The 19,182-nt window shown below is 38.2% G+C and overlaps 1 protein-coding gene across 1 annotated transcript in view; it reads right to left on the bottom strand.

The window, feature by feature from the left end:
* cwc27 (CWC27 spliceosome associated cyclophilin) overlaps nucleotides 1-19,182 on the bottom strand; it is a 62,768-nt gene that overhangs the window by 31,259 nt on the left and 12,327 nt on the right. The window contains exon 11 of the mRNA XM_023267247.3: nucleotides 10,752-10,855. Coding sequence (XP_023123015.2) covers nucleotides 10,752-10,855 — 104 coding nt within the window. The remainder of the gene's footprint in view (nucleotides 1-10,751; nucleotides 10,856-19,182) is intronic.

The raw sequence follows: 19,182 nt of genomic DNA, 5'->3' as shown, positions 1-19,182 counted from the left end.
GGAGAGTTAGAAGCTTATTTTGGAGGATTCCAAGGTTTTCCTTCTAGAGACTTCACCATGCTCCTAGTCTCCTTAGCCTGTTGCTACAGTTGCTCACTCTTAAGCTCTGGCACACCAATCCTTGCTAGCTGACATAAAATGTATTGCTACCTTTGCTACAGCGAGGGAAATCTCACCACAGACACCAGATTTAAAAGTGTAGTATATTGTGAAATACAGATAAATTTACCTGAAGCCGACATTAGCATTCTGTGAGCGAATTTGGTTTGAATGTAATTAATGTTTACCTGCACTTCAGTATCAAGTCACTTTTTAAGTAAAAATTCTCTGCATTCTCTGACAGTTTCTCTGATATGAGTGTGGTCTGCTTTTATGTCTGTTTCACATCATCAGCTAGACAAAATTTTACATGAAATGTAAGTATCTCAATCCTGAATATTTTCTGGTATCCCTAATCTTCTATGACAGTAAATTGAATATTCTTAGAGGCTAGCCATTGATCAAATGAACCAAGCCATGTAAAGGCAATACTTTGGGTTTTCACTGCTTTCTGACAAGGTGTCGACCAATTATCAAGTCTGACATTTACCATTTTTCTGACTATCTGTGTCTTTAAATGTTTTGAACCAATTCCTGCTAAAATAAATTCATTTAAACAAGTGCTACCTTGACAAAACCTCTAGTCACCACTTTGGTTTCTACCAATATTCTCCCCACATCGCTATCTGATTGGCTACACATCATGAGCAATAGCCAAGAATCTATGAAGGATATATGTTGAAAATTTCTGTTCTAATGGAACAAATGTAAAGCCTAAAAAACAAAGGCACTGGAGTTTGTGTTATTTTAAATTATGACACCAAGAATTTTATTTGTATTGCACATACACTACTGTTCAAAAGTTCAAAAGTTTGGGGTCACCCAGACAGTTTCATGTTTTACATTGTCTGGGTGACAATTTCATGTGCTAACATAACTGCACAATGGTTTTGTAATCATCAATTAGCCTTTCAACATCATTAGCTAACACAATGTAGCATTAGAACATAGGAGTGATGATTGCTGGAAATGGACCTCTGTACGCCTATGTAGATATTCCATTAGAAATCAACCATTTCCATCTAGAATAGTCATTTAATTACTACATTAACAATGTCTAGACTCTATTTATGATTAATTTTATGTTATCTTCACAAAAAAATGCTTTTCTTTCAAAAATAAGGACATTTCTAAGTGACCCCAAACTTTTGAACGGTAGTGTATATATGTCTCATTTATCAATCAGTATTGGCCCTTAAAAAAGATACATCACAGACCCCTATTTCTAATAATTTGTAGACAACGAACACATTTAACCAAGAAAATAATCTGCAGACCTACCTGATAATAAAATGAATCATTAGTAACAGCCCTAGTATAAGTATGAGAGGTGAAAACAAGATTGAAGTACACAACTGCAGACTGGTGCAACACGGAAAGAATTACGAGCTGTTAATAGGTGCAGCCAGAGAGAATAAAGTGACGACGAAGTTGGGAACAATTTTCCACCAAACTGTCCTCCTCTGCTGTATGTGAGAAAATTTCTCTCATCATGAATGAAAGCAGAGACAATCAGTGTGCTGACATCGGTGTTTCATGCAGTTAATGTGCTCAGGTGCTCAGTCTGTGAAGTCACCGAGTGGCAGACAGTGAGCACAGTCTGCTGGCTGCTGCTGTGCTTTCTTTCCACATGTAATGTCACACACTCAGTGTCACCTGGCTGAGCCTCCTCTGACTGGATGCTCTGACACATTCAACTGCACCAAATAAATGATGTAACAGACAAAACACACAACTCCTCTGTTTGTCATTTAGCTGCAATGTTGTCAGACACTCCTAAAGTGTTTATTTACACTTATAAAAAATGTCTGTATTTTTAGCAGTTTTTAACGGTATTTTGTTAAAAAACAATTTACCCTTCAATGTTTCCTCTACATTCATTCAGCAGCAGCGGGCCACCATTCCCACATCCTAGCCACTGCTCCTTCCTAATTTCTTTCTTTTTTTTTGTTATTGTTGCAAATACACCACTGCCACATGTCTCCACCTTCACAGCAGAGTTCTGCACTGTCGGGTACTCGCGAGTACTAAGGTAAACTACAGATAACTAACTTGCTCAGTATCTACTCTTTCATACGTCAGATTAATACGACGATGTCGCGAGAGCGCGGCCTTGAAAGTGACGTCACGTCAATCAACAAGGCACCAGGTCAGAGAGTCAGAGGAGTGTCGTCTTGGAAAATAGGACAGCGACTTACTGGAGAAAAGTTATTAGCTTAAGATAACTCATAATAGATTTTACAAGTTAAATAGACATTCACAAAATATTGATGTCCAGCTAACATTCCGTAACATATCGGTAGCTTCAGTTAATTGGGCCCGGTGCCAACTCAGTGTCGCTAACGTGAGTAAACTATTGATAGAATTAAGCTAATATCTACACTCCACGATGTACCTGCTGACTGCATTTTCAGATGAGCTTGTTCAAATATTTTTTAATTTATTTTTTTTTTACATTCAGCCTTTAAAAAAGCCATTTTCAACTGGCCATTCAATAAATAGGTTGTACAAGTAAAATCTGCAGTCCAGTGTCACTTGTTTACGCATCACGGCTCCCCAGAGAGACTGTCGCCACTGCTGAAGAAAATCCTAGAGGAAACACTGCCCTTAATTTGCAGATTCTCCCTGTTTTGTTAAAATATGGTTAATATCTTGTAAAAATCGCACAAAAAGTATTAATTTACATGCTGACAAAAAAATTGGCAAAAAACTGTACATATTAAACAGTCCACATTAAAAATATGTATTTTTTTTATAATTGTAATTCATTCTCTTACAATGTCTGACAGAAAAATAACACTGTTTTAGCATATTTAAATTAACTAAAGAGATCAATATTTTACAGATATTTGACATTATTTTCAGCTTTTACAATTTTTAAGCATTTCAGTATTCTACCATTTTTTAACAGATTTTTTTCTGGCAGCCTAGCTGTTAGATTTTCAGATATCATGAGCAGTAAAGTCTAGAGAACCCAACAGCGGAAAGTATAAAAAAACAGAAAAGCACTCAAATGCAGCTTTTGTAGTTATTATCAGGAATCACGGCATCATAGAATGTGGCCATTTAATATAGATGTACCTACAAACAAAATGACCCTGCGCTGAGCACAGGCATGTGTTATGCATGTGTACGTTATGTAGGGATACCAAAACACGTGACCTAAATATGTAGCGGGTGGTGGGAATTGATGGGACTCGGAAACACCACCACAATTTAAACAATTGTTCCTTGTATCATTTCCGATGGATAAGTCCCGAGTCCCCAGTCTGCAGCGGTTGATTTGTAGTAGGATCACAATCGTGATTATAGCGTTCACTTGTTGTCATAGTTACAGTGACGCCGTGCCGCTACCTTGCAATGATACAGAAATCTTTAACAAATCCATGGATCCTACTATAAGCCGCATCATTGCCAAAATCTAATCAATTGGTCCTTGTGTCATTTCTGACCTTCCCTGAAAATTTCATCCAAATTCATTAGTCCTTTTTTGAGTAACGTTGCTAACAGACAGACAGTCAAACGGATAGACAAAACAACGCCGATCATCACATGACTCTGCTGCAGAATAATAACGTGTACTGAGATCAACTAAAGCAATGCCATTAAGTTCAGGGCAGAAAAATAAAACTTGAAACTCTACCAGCAAACGAAAACTTCAAAACTTACATTTGAATAATTAATAAACTGAAATAAATTAAGAAAACTTGGACTCCATGCTCCATGTAGGTCATTAGTCATTCTGCTAACGTAAAGACAAAAATGACAATAGACAAAGTGATGCAGACACCCATGTCTGTTTTCTGATTGGGTGTTAACTGTCTGATTCGCCATGCTCCTATTGTGTGACCCTCTGGCAGGCATAGCAGCCTTAAATATCAGTGCTCATTTCAACATGGATGACAAATTATAGGTGTTGCTGACCTTGTTGTCCATGCTGGCAGCTGTTGTGCATTTGATGAAATCTCTGCTCTTGCCTTTCAGATGCACAGTACAGTGCACGGATATCATGCATGGTTGGTGTTTCTGAAAATTGTGCCAAAACACCGGCTTGGATGGAGGTCATTCTTGTTTTAAACTACTTTAAACTAAAAATGTTTTAGTGTTGACATAGTCTTAGCTCAGAATGAAAACTGGAAACAGGGGGAAGCTTTGTCCACCTATCAGCACCTTTAAACCTGATGAACAGATTTATTTAGCAGCCATCTTTAGCTTTATTTGGTTTGGCTTCTGCACCTTAATACACCTCACACCACACTAAGGCTTTGCATCCACAGTTACACCAATGCCAGGGACTAACACACACCATTTACCTTATTGCTTGAATAAATAAATACCCTTTCACTACCATTTTGCATGTCCATTCCCATTTTTTCCAGTTTATTATCCAGGTTATGACAAATTGAGGGGTTGTCCACTTTCGAGCTCAGCATTGGGCAACAAATACTGAGTTTAGGAGTGAGTGTATAGTGTGTTTGTTTGCTTGGTTTATGGTTAGCAGTGAACATTTGGCCAAGTTATTTTAATTATATCTCATTTGTTTAATGTGTGCAAAAAGTGAACTTTAAAAAGACAGACTTGCAGGTTCATTGGAGGTTTGTGAGACTTCACTGGGATTAGCTACTGAGAAGGCAGCCAGTGGAGACTCCTGGGAGTGACTGCTGGGGCAAGAAATAGTCTTTAAACAAACAAGATTTAACATGGTAATCTGTGAGCTCAAAACTTGATTTTTATACTCCAGTTTTAAATTGATGCAGAACACCGTTTCCTGTGCCAGTGAACTATGCTGTTGTAAGTATTTATTTTTATACATTGGAGTGTTTGTGATGATCTGCAACAACACCATCACAACACTAGCTAGCGGTGGGGTTTCTGGATCACTGTGTTAAGTTCCTTCATGTACTTCAAACAATGGTGGCTTAAACAAAGCAGATGATGTTAAAGTTGAAGTTAAATAATGTTGAACTATTACTTTTACTAAAATAATTGCAATGCAGCAAAGAGAGCAGAAATCATCATTGACTGTTGTGTTTGCATTATGAGCAAGTCAGATACAATTACTGCCTATTATAGTTTACATTACATATGACATCTACACACAGTTGTCGTGGTGTGTGCTGCAATGACATGTAGGTACGTTTCTGGGAAATCAGGCTAAGGTGCATCCTACAACATAGGATTCACCTATGATGTAGATTCAACGCTGTGTGTTAGAGGTGCTGGTAGACAGACTGTGTCACCTTTGGATGAAGCGAGTTAACTATAATCCATTATTGACAGCCCTCATATTAAGCTAAGCTAACCAGTTACTGCACTCCTCCTCCTGTATTTCCTTTAGAGATATGAGTTTCTTGCTCAGCAAGAAAGAAAGTTCGAAATTTTCTACTAATCAGACAGCAGTTTTCAGTTGAAGTAGTAAGTATCGCTACAAGAAATCACTCCTGATCACTGCAATAATGTTGTACAATGACCCTCCTCTGGGCAAGGAGGGGAGACCTTCTGAAGGACTTTGCACATACAGCCTTTAATCACTCCGCCAAAGAACGGTGGAGTTATGTGACAGTTAATGTACGTTTGTCCGCCTGGTTGTCTGTCTGTTAGCAACATTACTCAAAAACGGACAATCGGATTTGGATGAAATGTTCAATGAAGGTCAGAAATAACACAATGACCAACTGACTAGATTTTATTTATTTTTTTATATATATATATATATATATATATATATATATATATATATATATATATATATATATATATATATATATATATATATATACATATATATACATACGTGGCCGCATTCTATGTTGTTGTGATTTCTGCCATGAATTTTTTCAAGGTTTCAGCCTTCGGAAATGATACAATGACTGAGCAGAGTGGCAGAGTATTGCGCTCTCTGATGAGTGCTTTTCTTGTTTGCACTGTGAGAGTTCCATCTTATCTTAGTTCTAAATCTATTTTTATTCTATTTTATTTTGTTGTACATGTGTACATATTTTTCTAAACTTTTCATGTCAGCTTATTGTAAGTCGTGTGTTTTATGATATGTAAATTGCTGCTGTAACAGTGCAATTTGCCTTAGGCAAGCTATCTGTATCTATTTTCCAAAATGTCAAGCTGTTCCTGTAAATTAGAAAACTTTTGGCAACAGTTTATAGCTCTACTAGAACACTACAATGGCATTTTAAAGGAACTTGACAGTAGATGTTAAAATTAAGTAAGTTAAACAGTTTAAAGTTTTTTTTTAACACATTAAATAAAGTGATTAATACACTAAATGAAAGATTATACAATCTCAGAAATCTGCAGTCCTTCTCAACATGAGTTTTTTTTGACAGCTCATTTTTCTTGTTGGGGACAATAAGTCGTATTTGTGAAAATGTGTTATACTGCATTGTCTTACAGTGTGTCAATACTGTACTATTTCATCCTCATCTCTCACCCCTGTACATATTGTAAATATTATTACTGCTGTTCTATTGTTATTTTATTCCTAATACTACGTCTATTGCTACATAAGCTGCTGTAACAATGTAAATTTCCCCTGGCGTGGGGAGAAATAAAGGACCTATCTATCTATCTATCTATCTATCTATCTATCTATCTATCTATCTATCTATCTATCTATCTATCTATCTATCAAAGGTCACCTCTGGAGAAATGTAACTGAACAACAAAAGGCTTCAGTCCCATGGGTCGCTCTGGGGGGGGCTGTTATTTAAGTAAACCATGCAATTACTCTTGTTTCTTGGGGCTTTTAGGCTGTTAAACCTCCAAATACTGAGCAATCACTGGAATTTCCAAACACAGCCCTGGATCACACTTTCCCCTCTTTCCTTGGTGTCAATACGGAAGTCTGCTGTGCTGCTCGAGGGGCAACCCCTTTTCCTCCTGATTTATGAGACCAAGAACTGATCTCCCTCCATCTTTTCCTAGTCACCTCTGCTGCTCTGCCTCCCTGCTGCAGCCTGTGACATGCTGGATGCTGACTGATGATGCCCCGAGGTCCCACATGAGGAACACACATCACCCTCTCCAGCTGTTGTCACTAACTACTATCTTTGAGTTTGATGGTCTTTTCTAACTACATTCCTCCCCTCTCCTGTCACCTGGTCTCCAGAGAGCTACAAATCAAGCTGCTGATGTTGTAGTAACCGAACCCTGTTGCGGATGACAAACGCCTCTTCCATAGGATAAAAGGTTTCCCTTCTCTTAAACAATCAATGGTTTTTAAAAGGAAACTCAAAGCAGCACGGTGCTGAGCTGTGAGGCAACGTTACTGCTGATCATCAATCAAAAACACATTAGAAATGATTTGAGCTTTGAGGTCAACACTGGCTATCTATCACCGAATATGCAACAGCAAAGACTTTGCATTTGAAAATACTCCACAAGTGTCCTGTGAAAACAACTAAGCTGCTCATAAACTGCTAGATGATATATTGAGCAGACAAAATAACATGCTAATCTCAATCATGATAATTGGCGTTTCAAGTATCACTCTGCTGAAACACGTCGTCTAAATCAACAACATGATTGACAAGGCATCAGCGCAATAAAACACCAAGAGCATGCAGGCCTAACCTGTGTAATATCTAAGCGGGATAAAGACCGTTGCCACATCATTTCGAGTGGGTATTGAATGGACAGTGGTTTCAGAGCGCCTCTCTTATTTTTGGCTCGGGTACCTGGCGCCGATGCCAAGAAGGAGAAATCCAGACTACAGGAACATGCTATAATTTATGTGATGAAAACTGACGTGATGACTGTCATGAACTAAAATGTGCGCTTTAGCGGATGGTGAGTTCTGAAGAGACAATTTGCTTTTCACTTCAATCAAGTGTAATTTTGCGCACATGCCAGCCATATGGGCGGCTGCTGGAGGAAGAAGATGAGGAATGGGCACCGGCTGACTTCATGTAGAAAAACCACTGACGGCATAAAATTACAGGTAGAAAAAAGCAAACCATCAGTGGTATTTAAGCATATTTTAGGCTGGTCACAAGAAATGACTGAAGTAAGACTGACGTAAGTACAAAAAAAAAGGCAAATGTTGCACTGTTTTTAAGGCTTTCAGGCTTAAGATAACCATGAAAGAAGTCATTGACCCTAGACGAAAATGCAACCACTGTACACTGACACTGATGTTACAAATATACATGTGGTGTTTTCTGAGTGTTCATATATTTACTCTCTTAAGCTCCTTTCAGATATGCACTACTTTCTGTTAATCTGATGGCATCTGAACATGTCAGCTTCTGAATGAGCACCCTGGTAATTTTCTGTAAAAGTTGTGAAGACACTCTCACTCGGACAGCCCTGGTAATGTTTCTGGATCACTCTGAACAAGCTTGAACAGCCTGCAGTCACATTAACACACAGACATGCACAAATTACACACTTCAAGTTGAGTGAAACAATTTTAACATTTTCCACATTTTAGGATCTATATTGGTAAAAAAAAAACAAAAAAAAAAAAACAGCAGATGACAGTTGTGGCATTTCAGACATGTCTGCTGGGTATCAGGGTTGGTACAATAGTAAAGTGAAATTTCAATGTCAGGTTATAATGGCAGCAAATACAATAGATGTGTTAAAAGTAAAGCACACAGTTGTACAAGCTGTTAAGACCTTTACCCGATAATTTAGCACATATATGCTGTGTACAGTAAACGGCAGTTACAGTAATCTATTATTTCAGTTTGAAGCAAGAATGTTTGGAAACACCAGTAGTGTTCTATTTCACATGTGTATGCAATTTTACCCTCATCTTTTGATTAAAGATTTTGACAGTTTAAGAGTATAGTGTTCAGTTTCTTAGACCTGAAAATGTTGATCAACCAATTGGCTGACTGGAAAGAAATCAATTATGAAGTATTTAATTGGTTCCAGCTTCTCAAATGGTTATGTTTTTGCATTTCTTTGACTTATGCGATAGCAAACTGAATCTCCTCTTGGTTTGGCATGTTGCCCAAAGAAAACATGCAATGTGGAGACGTCATCTTGGGCTCCGGGACATAATTATTGTGAATCTTATTGCTAATTTTTACTCATTTCTAATATTTCAGAGAGCTATGATGAACGACTTAATGGAGAAAATATTTGGCTGATTAAGTGGCAGAAAAATAATCATTAGCTGTAAAATATTAAAAAATTATGTCATGTGTATCTCCACTGAACTGTCACTGACCGGTTTAAAAAACTTGTGAGTAAAACGGGACCAGAGGCTGACCTTCACTCAAGAGGTCAGTGCAGAACCGGGAGAATGATTTAAGCTTTAAGGGATGGCGGTGTCAATGGGAGCTTACTGTAAGTCCAGTGGGATGAGATAAAACGAATCCTCGCCACAGTGTTCGTCTGTGGCTGAGTGGACTTTCAAGATTTACAACATTTGAGCAGACATCCGTCTCCCCTGCAGTGGCCATGGGCCATGGCATCTACAAATTCCATCTGATGGAATTAACTTTTGCTTCCAACAAAGAAATGTAATGGGGAATTCTTAAAAGAAACTCCTGCCTCTGGCTAAGCTGCCAGAGAAGCACAAAACAAAGGTCCCTGGCAGAGTTTAAATGCCTTGTAAGATAATTGAGGAGCTTAGGCTAGTTGCCACTTGGTATAAAAATGCAGGGCCTCAAAACTTGAGTATGTAGCTGGGTTTTTTAGAAGAACTCTTCCTCAGTGTTGGTAAAAACAGCTTAACTCTATGCAGATATCACTAGAAGCAATGAATTAAGTCAGAGACATCAACAGAATCTTAGTTAATGGTGGTACTAAAGTACAATTTAGTGATTATACTGTGTCCTCTTTCACCTAAAATCTTGAACCATTCAGCAGTGAGTCAAGAGTGGGCTCAATGTCTGTACTTACAGGCATAAAACCATCAGTGTTTGTGGAGACCAAAACGTTTGAGCAATAAAAGCCCATCATGGTCTTCTGTAAATTTTGGCTGGTGGTAATCCCACAGTTAGGCTGCAGAACAAAACCCCCTACAAGCTATTTTGTTTTGTTGCACAACAATACACACACACAACCTCAGGCTAACCTCTGTGCCGAAGTGGTTTTTGTAGTTTTCAAAAATGTGTTTCAGCATCAGCAAAAATCCAAAGATTGACGGCGTTATGACAGACTACAGTGTGGTAAAGACCCGGAGGAGATTCGGGGGAAGATTTTTACAGAATCACATCAGCCAAAGCTACAAAGTAACAAACACACAAAACGGTTTGATGCGCAACTGTGGCGGTCGCTCAACTCAACAATCTTTACCCATGCAATTTTCAGAAAGGTTTAACACAAAAATGCAGACTCCTTAGGGGGGGGGGGGGGGGGGGGGGGGGGGGGGGGGGGGGAAGGAATAGATGTCTGCAACTAATTGACAAAATCAGAAAAATCAGAGGGTTGCCTGTCTTAGTGTCCATTAGCAGAGAATGTAGCCGGACCACCCTCTTAGAGAGTTTGCTCACACTTAGAACTAGAATCTTTAAAGAACACTTTATAAAACATAACTAAAAATGCATTTTGCTGTGGTAAGATACATGTACAGTATATCACCAACCACCAATTTACAGTATTTACTGGTACACAGTCATGAGTACATGCAGGGGGTTAAAAGCTGCACACTGGCTAAGCTGCCAGAGAAGCACAAAACATACCATCCTTGACTTCATCTACAACAGGTTTTGAAGCTTCTTCTTTCCTTTGCTTTATGGCCTGTAGCTCCTTCTTCAACTGTCGCACTTCTTTCCGTAATTCATCACTGTGAATAGAGAAATGAGATTTCAGAACTTAACATAACAACTTTTATAGACGACTACACATGCACCATAGGGATGACAGAGCAACAGGTCCACAAACAAAGACTGTTCATAAAATAAAAACATGTAGTGAATAGTTTACACCTATTTCTGTGGTTAAAAAAAGCATATGCAGCATGTAAAAAAATGTTTTACATCAGCACCTTGAAAGCTACTGGTCTTCATAAACAAACATGAATTGTTCTGAAACTTCAAGCTTTTCAAAATGCAATGTTCAGGATAACTATATGGGCATATAAAACAAACATTAAAACACTCTGTACAACTGACAGAATGAAGAATGTACTTTAAAAGCTTGTGTTAAACCAATGAATTTAATGGAGGTGTAATAAAATAATTGTTCCCACCTCCATGCTTCTGGAAAGCACTTGAAGTAGTGTTGAGACTGAGCAGACTAAAGTGAGAAAAATATCCATGAGTTTCTTGTTTAGCTATGAGTAATTCTAGCAGCAATCATTAAAGCTGGATGCAATACAGTGATCCCCCAGTGGTAAAAGATATTCCTATGTATTACAGTTTACTATTATATTTTAATCAAATATAGTCAGATTTTATATGTTGGAAGTCACAAGAAGCCTAAAATGTTGGCAGCGATATCCCAAGTCAAGATTTCCACTAAGGTCATCCAGTCCCAAATTCAGTTCCAAGTCAAGTCCAACAACTCCCAAGTCCAGTTCCAAGTCAAGTCCAACAACTCCCAAGTCAAGATCAACAAATCCTACTAAGTCAGTAATTTCAAAGTCAAGACCAGTAAGTCCTAAGACCAGACCAACAATCCCCTACTCAAGATCAACGAGTCCCAAGTAAAGTCCAATGTCAAGGCTAGCAAGTCCCAAGTTCCAAGTTGAGGCTTAAAAGTCCTAAGTTGTGTCACCAGTCAAGTCCAACAAGTGCTAAATTATGTCCCGAGTGAAGACCAACAATTGCCAAATCAAGATCTGCAAGTCTCAACCAAGTCAAGACCAACAAATCCCAAATGAAGCTCTAAGTCAAGGTTAATGAGTTTCAAGTTAAGTTCCAAGTCAAGTCAACAATAACAAATGAAGTTCCAAGTCAAGGTAAAAAAAAAAGTCGAAATTCTAGAGGAGATAGTCCAAATATAAAATTTAGGGAGGCACATGAAGACCAACAACTCTCAAGTCAAATCCCAGGCTGATACAAATTCCCACTGAAGTAACGGGTCAAGACCAACAAAGACCAAGTCAACTAGAAAGTCCCAATCAACAACAAAGCCCAAAGTCAAGACCAGTAAATTCAAACTCCAGTTCCCAGTCAATGCAGGCAAGTCACACATGATGTTTCAAGTGAACAAGTCTGTGTGCATTCTTTACACAATGTATTAGTATGTGAATGTGTTCATGGGTGAGGAATCTTTGTGTGTCAGGTCATTAGATTAATTACTTGAATCTCAGTCATGTGATTCATGTCTACAAAAACACATTTATTAGGCATGTAAATCAGAGGACAGTACTTTGGCTTTGTGCATTTAACTACATAAATGTTCCTCCAATGACACATGGAATACAAAATGCTGTCAGTGGCAGTAGTTATAAAAAACTTTATACTTCCTTCAAGGTAATGTCCATTTTGGCAGGTGGCTCAAAGCCCAGCTCATACAAGGCCAGTAACGCTGATTATTGTTCCCTTTCACATGATGGAGACTACTGCCAGTTGCAGACCAGATATGTTATGTTAGGAAATGATAATATTTTTGTACTGCCTGACAGCTCTGTTTTCATCCCATTCAATTGCACAGCCACAAAGCACAGGTAAGCTGCAGTCTGGGCCCCTGGCCTAGAAACATGTGAGGCATCTCCAGACCAAACAATGGCTGCTTTTGTTTCTTACATCTGCTTCTCTGCACTGACATTCATTTTTATCCCTTTCTTTCCTTTTATCTGGAACTTTGATTCTTCTATTCCCAGGTCATGTTACATTTGTTTAATTCTCCAACGTTGTCTGTGGCAAAGCACCGAGGCATCAAACCGAGTGATATTTTAACTGTAAGTGCCTTGGCAAATATTAACAGCTGTGTCTGACTTGATGTCATGTCTCTTCCTTGTTAGCTTCGCTGGTTCTTCTGAGGATACACATGAGGAATCGGTCAGACATGCAGTTGCTAGTCCTTTATTTTCCTGAAGAAAAAATGCTGAATCCAGACTGAGCTGCCAGAAGCAGAACTGGTTGGCAGAGTCTGACTCGCTCTGCTCTGTCTAGCAGCAATGACAATAAACTTCGTTTTTTAAGCACACACTTTACATACAGAATTGTAATGCGACACAGATGTGAAAACCCACAGGTGGGCAAAATAACATGATTTAAAGACTACAGCTGCCATTCACAGACCCACATGAAGAAGGGGTGAAGCTTGATAAATAGGGTGAACTCTTATTGTCTCTATGCTAGTACTCTGAGAACAAAGCAAGAAACTGACATCAATAGAAAGTAAACATGAAGTATCTGTATTGTTTTAAATTACTGCAGTGGATGTGGCAATTAAATTAAACATTAAGTCTGTAAGTTATTGATTGTTCACATTTAAAATAGAGCTGGGACAATTGATGTATTAATCGTCAACTGTTCTCCTAATCAATTAATTGGTTTGAGTATCATGAATTTTCTCTGGTTTCTTCTGTCCTCTGTGACAATAAAGTTGAGAACAAAACAAGACATGTCAGGCTACATTTTTCATACATACATACATACATACATACATACATACATACATACATACATACATACATACATACATACATACATACATACATACATACATACATACATACATACATACATACATACATATATATATATATATAAAAAAAACAACTAATGATCGCTAGCAGCAGCAGATACTGCTTTAAATTTGGCCTCCCATCATTTGTGCCCTGCAGTGATTTTCACAGATTTTAAGTGTAAAAATCCCCGGAGTTCCCCTTTAGTGGAGGTTGCAGGGCAACAGAAAGCAATTTTCATTGAAGTTTGATACCTGCTGCCTGAATTTTTACGCCTACGTCAACAGCAAGCACTGTAAAGTTATGTTATGTAGCAACAATGCAATGAGGTGCAGACGGTGCATCTCATTGCACCACTACACTTTTCTACATACTTGTTCTATTTACTTATATATATATATATATCTATATCTATCTATCTATCTATCTATCTATCTATCTATCTATCTATCTATCTATCTATCTATATATATATATATATATATATAATATTGTTTTATACAGCAGTTTGTTGTTTGTTATACTATGTTGTTTTTGGGTTGTTTTTTTTGGAAGTGACAACAAAGTTTCATTGCAGAAATGCAATGACAATAAATATTCTTGAATCCTTGAACTCTTACGATGCTAGCAAAGACAGATCAAGAACTGCATTAGCAAAGCAGAGCAGGGGTCACGAGCAGATATATAAATGTATAATTGCTCACAAAAAGCCTAAAAAAAAAAGGTTAAAGAATAAAAGATTTATTGCAGGAACATGTGTTTTAGTGCAATTAACAAGTAAAGATAAATAACATGACTTAAGGGTCTTGTAGGAACATAGTCCAAGAGTCTTCTCTGGGACTGACAGCTTTGTTTTTTTTTTTTTTTTTACATTTCTAGTCTTCGGTGAGGAACACCTTGGACTGAGCGATCATTTTCTGCCTGCCTTGACACGCCGTCATTTAGAAAACAAGAGACGTATCCAAGGTAACAGACGAACAATCAGTTCCACAGCCAATAAAGAGAAAAGAGGCCAGAAAGGACAGGAAAAGCCCCAACAACATCTGTTAGGACACACCTTGAGGCTCAGCAAATTCCTACCGAGACCCTCACATCACAGCACTACAAATTATTTTGTTTCTGCACACTTTGACCAGATTAAATAGATCACATTTTGTTTGTCTAAGTATGTTATCACATCTTTTTTCTTTGTATGGCTTCTTTTTGGTAGCTGAAATGAATAGCCAATCCACTGATTAGCTGAGTGGAAGCTATTTTTATTCATTTCATTGAGTAAGTATATTTAAAATTTTAAAAAAAGACAAAAGCTGTTTTGCTCCAGCTTTTCAAACAGGGTTGCAACAACAACTATTTCCATCATTATGTTTCCTAGCAACAAAGTTAAACATTAATTTCTTCACTAGGCAAGACATTCCTTACGTTTTAAGTGCACACTCTGGTATAGAAATTCATTCGTGTGAAACAGGCTTGCAGTTTAAAAAACTTTAAATTTAGTGATTTGTTATTTTTGAAAAATCAATTTCTGATATTTATAGAGCAAAAACTAATTAATCAAGAAAATAATCGACAGATCACAATGGAAGTAATTGTTAGTTGTGGCCCTACTCATGACTGAAGTTTAGTTCAGAATAACATTTTATTCAGTGCTGGTGAAGAAAACACCCGAAGAAGAGAATTTCAAAAGGAAGAAGGAGTGTGCCTTCTCTCTGTAAATATCTATCTCTTTTCTGCAGCAACCAAAGAGGTCTTCCATCTGTCTGCTCATTTTCATTGTGCCAGCAGGAGAGGAAACTTTGATGATCATTTATAGAAATAAGACCAATCACAGATTGGAAAGCTTCTCATTTGATGTCATTTGTTGCCAGATAAACAGACCTAAACTGGCAAAACTAGATGCATTCTGAATCCTCTCTGTGACTTCCTGCTAGTCCCTGCAGCCTGACTGTGCTTGGGGGTTGCCAGCGACTGTCACTCGATCAGAAAATTCAAAAAATGTGAAAACCAGAGAGCTGTGGATGATTAACTTTTCATAAAGAAAGCATATGAAGTGATTGGCAGTAGACCAAGTACTCTCTCATGATTCCAAACCTTGCATTTAATACTCCAGTGTCTGGCAGGAGTCTGAGGTTGACACAGGAATTCGACAACCTTAAAAATAGTACAGTGATGACTGTATGGGTCATCAAAAATTCAGTAGTTTTCCAAAATGTACAAGCAGGCATACTTGCCTTTTTTGGATTTCTTTGTATTCTCATTCAGCCTTCAACTGACTTAAGAAATGTAAATACTGATAAAAATCAAATGGTTTTAAGTTCAAATCTGGCCACAGCATGATCACGACTCAAATGTGTGTTTAAAAGTAAAATTTAACACCTAAGTCTAGTTTAGAGTAAGTACACCACAAAGATGGCAGCAGCAGCTTCTCCCTGCTTTGGTGGATTCAGTCCAGTATAACGACTGAACAAGTGATGTGGATGAATGTGCTAGAATAACAAGGTGGCTGGGTGAACTCCCCTCAGGGGGCACTCCATGGCTTGGTCAAAAGCCAAGGAGAACTGTGAGCTGGAGTGGAGGAATCCAACCTCAACACAGGAATTTGCATGACTTTGCAGAGTGACCTAGACCAACGCATTACCCATGCAGTGGACCAAGGTTCCTCTTTTAGAGAGCCTCATCCGCCTCACCATTACTGGCTAGATCCTTTAGTCATCTACTAGTTAGTCACAATAGATAACACTGATTGAGAGTGAAGAATATCAAGAGCATGAGTTACATTTAGTTGTAAATTTTCTATTCCTCATAAATATTTTGCTTGTTTGACAGTATAAAACACAGTAAATGTGCACACTGTCAAATGTTGACATTGATCACAGTCCAAGTGGTGTTCTGCTGGTTTTTAATTCACTTTCAAGTATAACCCCCACATCCTAGATTTGCATTGCTGTCTGGAACTGTTTCCAGACAGCAAGTAAGTGCTCCATATGGGGCAGACATGCTACAGTGGGCTAGAGATGTGTAAACCTGGCAGTCCAAAACATACACAATCCTGCTGCCAAAAACTGGATTATCTTAAGCAGTTTTCTGCACAAACGCAGCGCCGAATGCTTTCTTGATCTCTGCAACCTTTCCCTGAGAACACGCTGGGTTATGACCGATGACAAGAGACAGGTGCAGCCAATTAACACGCAGTGACATGGCGTCTGGGGTACAGCCGCTTGGTCGAGATAATTAGTGTCTGATGTCCCATTTAAGTTAAAGGCTAAAAGAATGCTTTTTTAATGTGCTGTGAAAACTGAAAAGATTTTTTAACAGTGGGGATGACAAATATTCCCAATGTGGCAGAAGACCAAATCCAGAAACAGTAAAATGAAGAGTAGAAATCTCTGCAGGTTGGCCAATTAATAAATTAGGTCAAGCCAAAATTAAGCAGCAGCTATTTTGGTAATCGATTAATCATTATAGTCATTTTTCAGCAAAAATCTTCACCGTTTCTCCAAGATTTGTTTTTCTCTGTTTCATATTATTTTAACGTGAGTCTCTCACAGAATACTCTGGAGATCATGATGGGTTTGGGAACACTGTGGTGACATCTTACAGACTAAACAAGCAAAGAAATTGAGAAAATAATCAGAAGTTTTTTGATGACGAAAATAACTGTTAGGGGCAGCTTTAGTTGACATGGGAGAGTACCAAATGGAACACTGATTTTCTTTCAGGCTACAGGCTTTTAACAACAACAAAAAACGGGTTGTTTTTGGATTCCTGACCACAGTAAAATTCACACTTTGGGCTGCATAAAAACTTCATAATACTCCATATTGTGATAATATGATCTGTGCACAAAATAATGATTCAGAGCATGTACAAATAAAGACTAACAAAATTATACAGCTAAAAAGAAGTTGACCAAAGACCGTGGTGCCAAAATTGATCAAAATTCACTGGTCTCATCATCTCAAATGAGTATATTTGCTGGTTTTCTTAGTTGTTTTAGGATGTTAAACTGGATATCTTTGGGGTTTATATTGACATAAGCTTTTTAAACCTTTTCTATGCATACAAATTTATTTAGGAAAATAATCTGCAATTAAATCATCAGAATGCAAAAAAAGTGATGGCAGGTTTGAAAGGCACGCTATCATTTTAAAAAAAATCATCAATTATATAAGAGCCAGAAAACTGTAGAAGCTCAAAAAATAGCAGAATATCCACTTTACAACAGTACGAATAATGTGTGACGTGCTGTTTTGTTGGGAAAACTATTCAAAGCAATGCTTCAAGAAATCATATTTATTCTAGATGTCACATTTAACAGTTAGCTAACAGTAAACAACTCACTCACTCACTCACTCACTCACTCACTCACTCACTCACACTCACACACACACACACACACTCACACACACACACACACACACACACACACACACACACACACACACACACACACACACACACACACACACACACACACACACTTACCCAAAGTTATTTTCTAATTCATTTAATGACATACTGTAAATCATATGGATGATGCAAAATCAGGACAGCACCTTGAATTTTACAGATTCTATTACAGTCAATCCATGTCTATCATTAAAGTCTCCAAATATGTGATAACAAGTGATATAAATAACAGGATGTACAGTTCTGTCATTATCGCCAGCCTACAGTAACTGAAAAGCGATTACCAGGAACAGCAGAGAGAGCCAGGCCCTGCTGGCAGAAGCAGCTCACACTGTGTCCCACAGCCATATGGAAGCGTTTTGCTTCCCCAGTCATGCTCCGTCGGGTTTAACAAAAGTGGCGACTACCACATACACTGCTTTTGGGACCTCATTCAGCAGTGTCTTTTACAAAGCAGCCCCCCTAAAGAGGCCTATTTCAAACACAGCAAAACCAGACTTGATCAATAGTAACATAAAAGAAGTGTCAAACTGTGAGCAGAGAAGCTTAAGCAGAATTACCAGCAACATCAAATATCGCAGCAAGTTGACACAAACGCAGGGTAAATTGGATCGATTGTGACTCATCCCTATTCTCAGTCCAGGTACAGTGCACCATTATTTGGCAGCTTGCTCTTGAATGTGAACACGTCCAAGCATTTTGCAATCATGGAATACTTCAGTGGAATATCATCTGGCTGCTGGATAGCAAAATAGGATAGTTTTGACCTGATGTAAAAACTATTTTGGTTTCAGGGAGACTCTTAATTTCACGGTTTTCTCTGCAGCCTTGATTTTGAGAGGAAGGATATAGCCAGCATTGTAAACTTTCCTCAGTGTACTACAGACACCAGAGATCTGTCCTTCATGCACACACACACACACACACACACACACACACACACACACACACACACACACACACACACACACACACAGACACACACACACACACACACACACACACACACACACACAGACAGACACAGCACACATATCAGAGCGTAAAGACCAAACAACAAAAGTCCTGCATCAGTGACGCTCAGCAGACAGAACTGAGAAAGGGACTGCTTTAACATCCTCTCCTTT

Source organism: Amphiprion ocellaris, chromosome 17 (genome assembly GCF_022539595.1).
Source record: "Amphiprion ocellaris isolate individual 3 ecotype Okinawa chromosome 17, ASM2253959v1, whole genome shotgun sequence".
In the NCBI taxonomy this organism is placed as follows: Eukaryota; Metazoa; Chordata; class Actinopteri; family Pomacentridae; genus Amphiprion; species Amphiprion ocellaris.
This window is presented reverse-complemented; position numbering and strand designations above follow the sequence as displayed.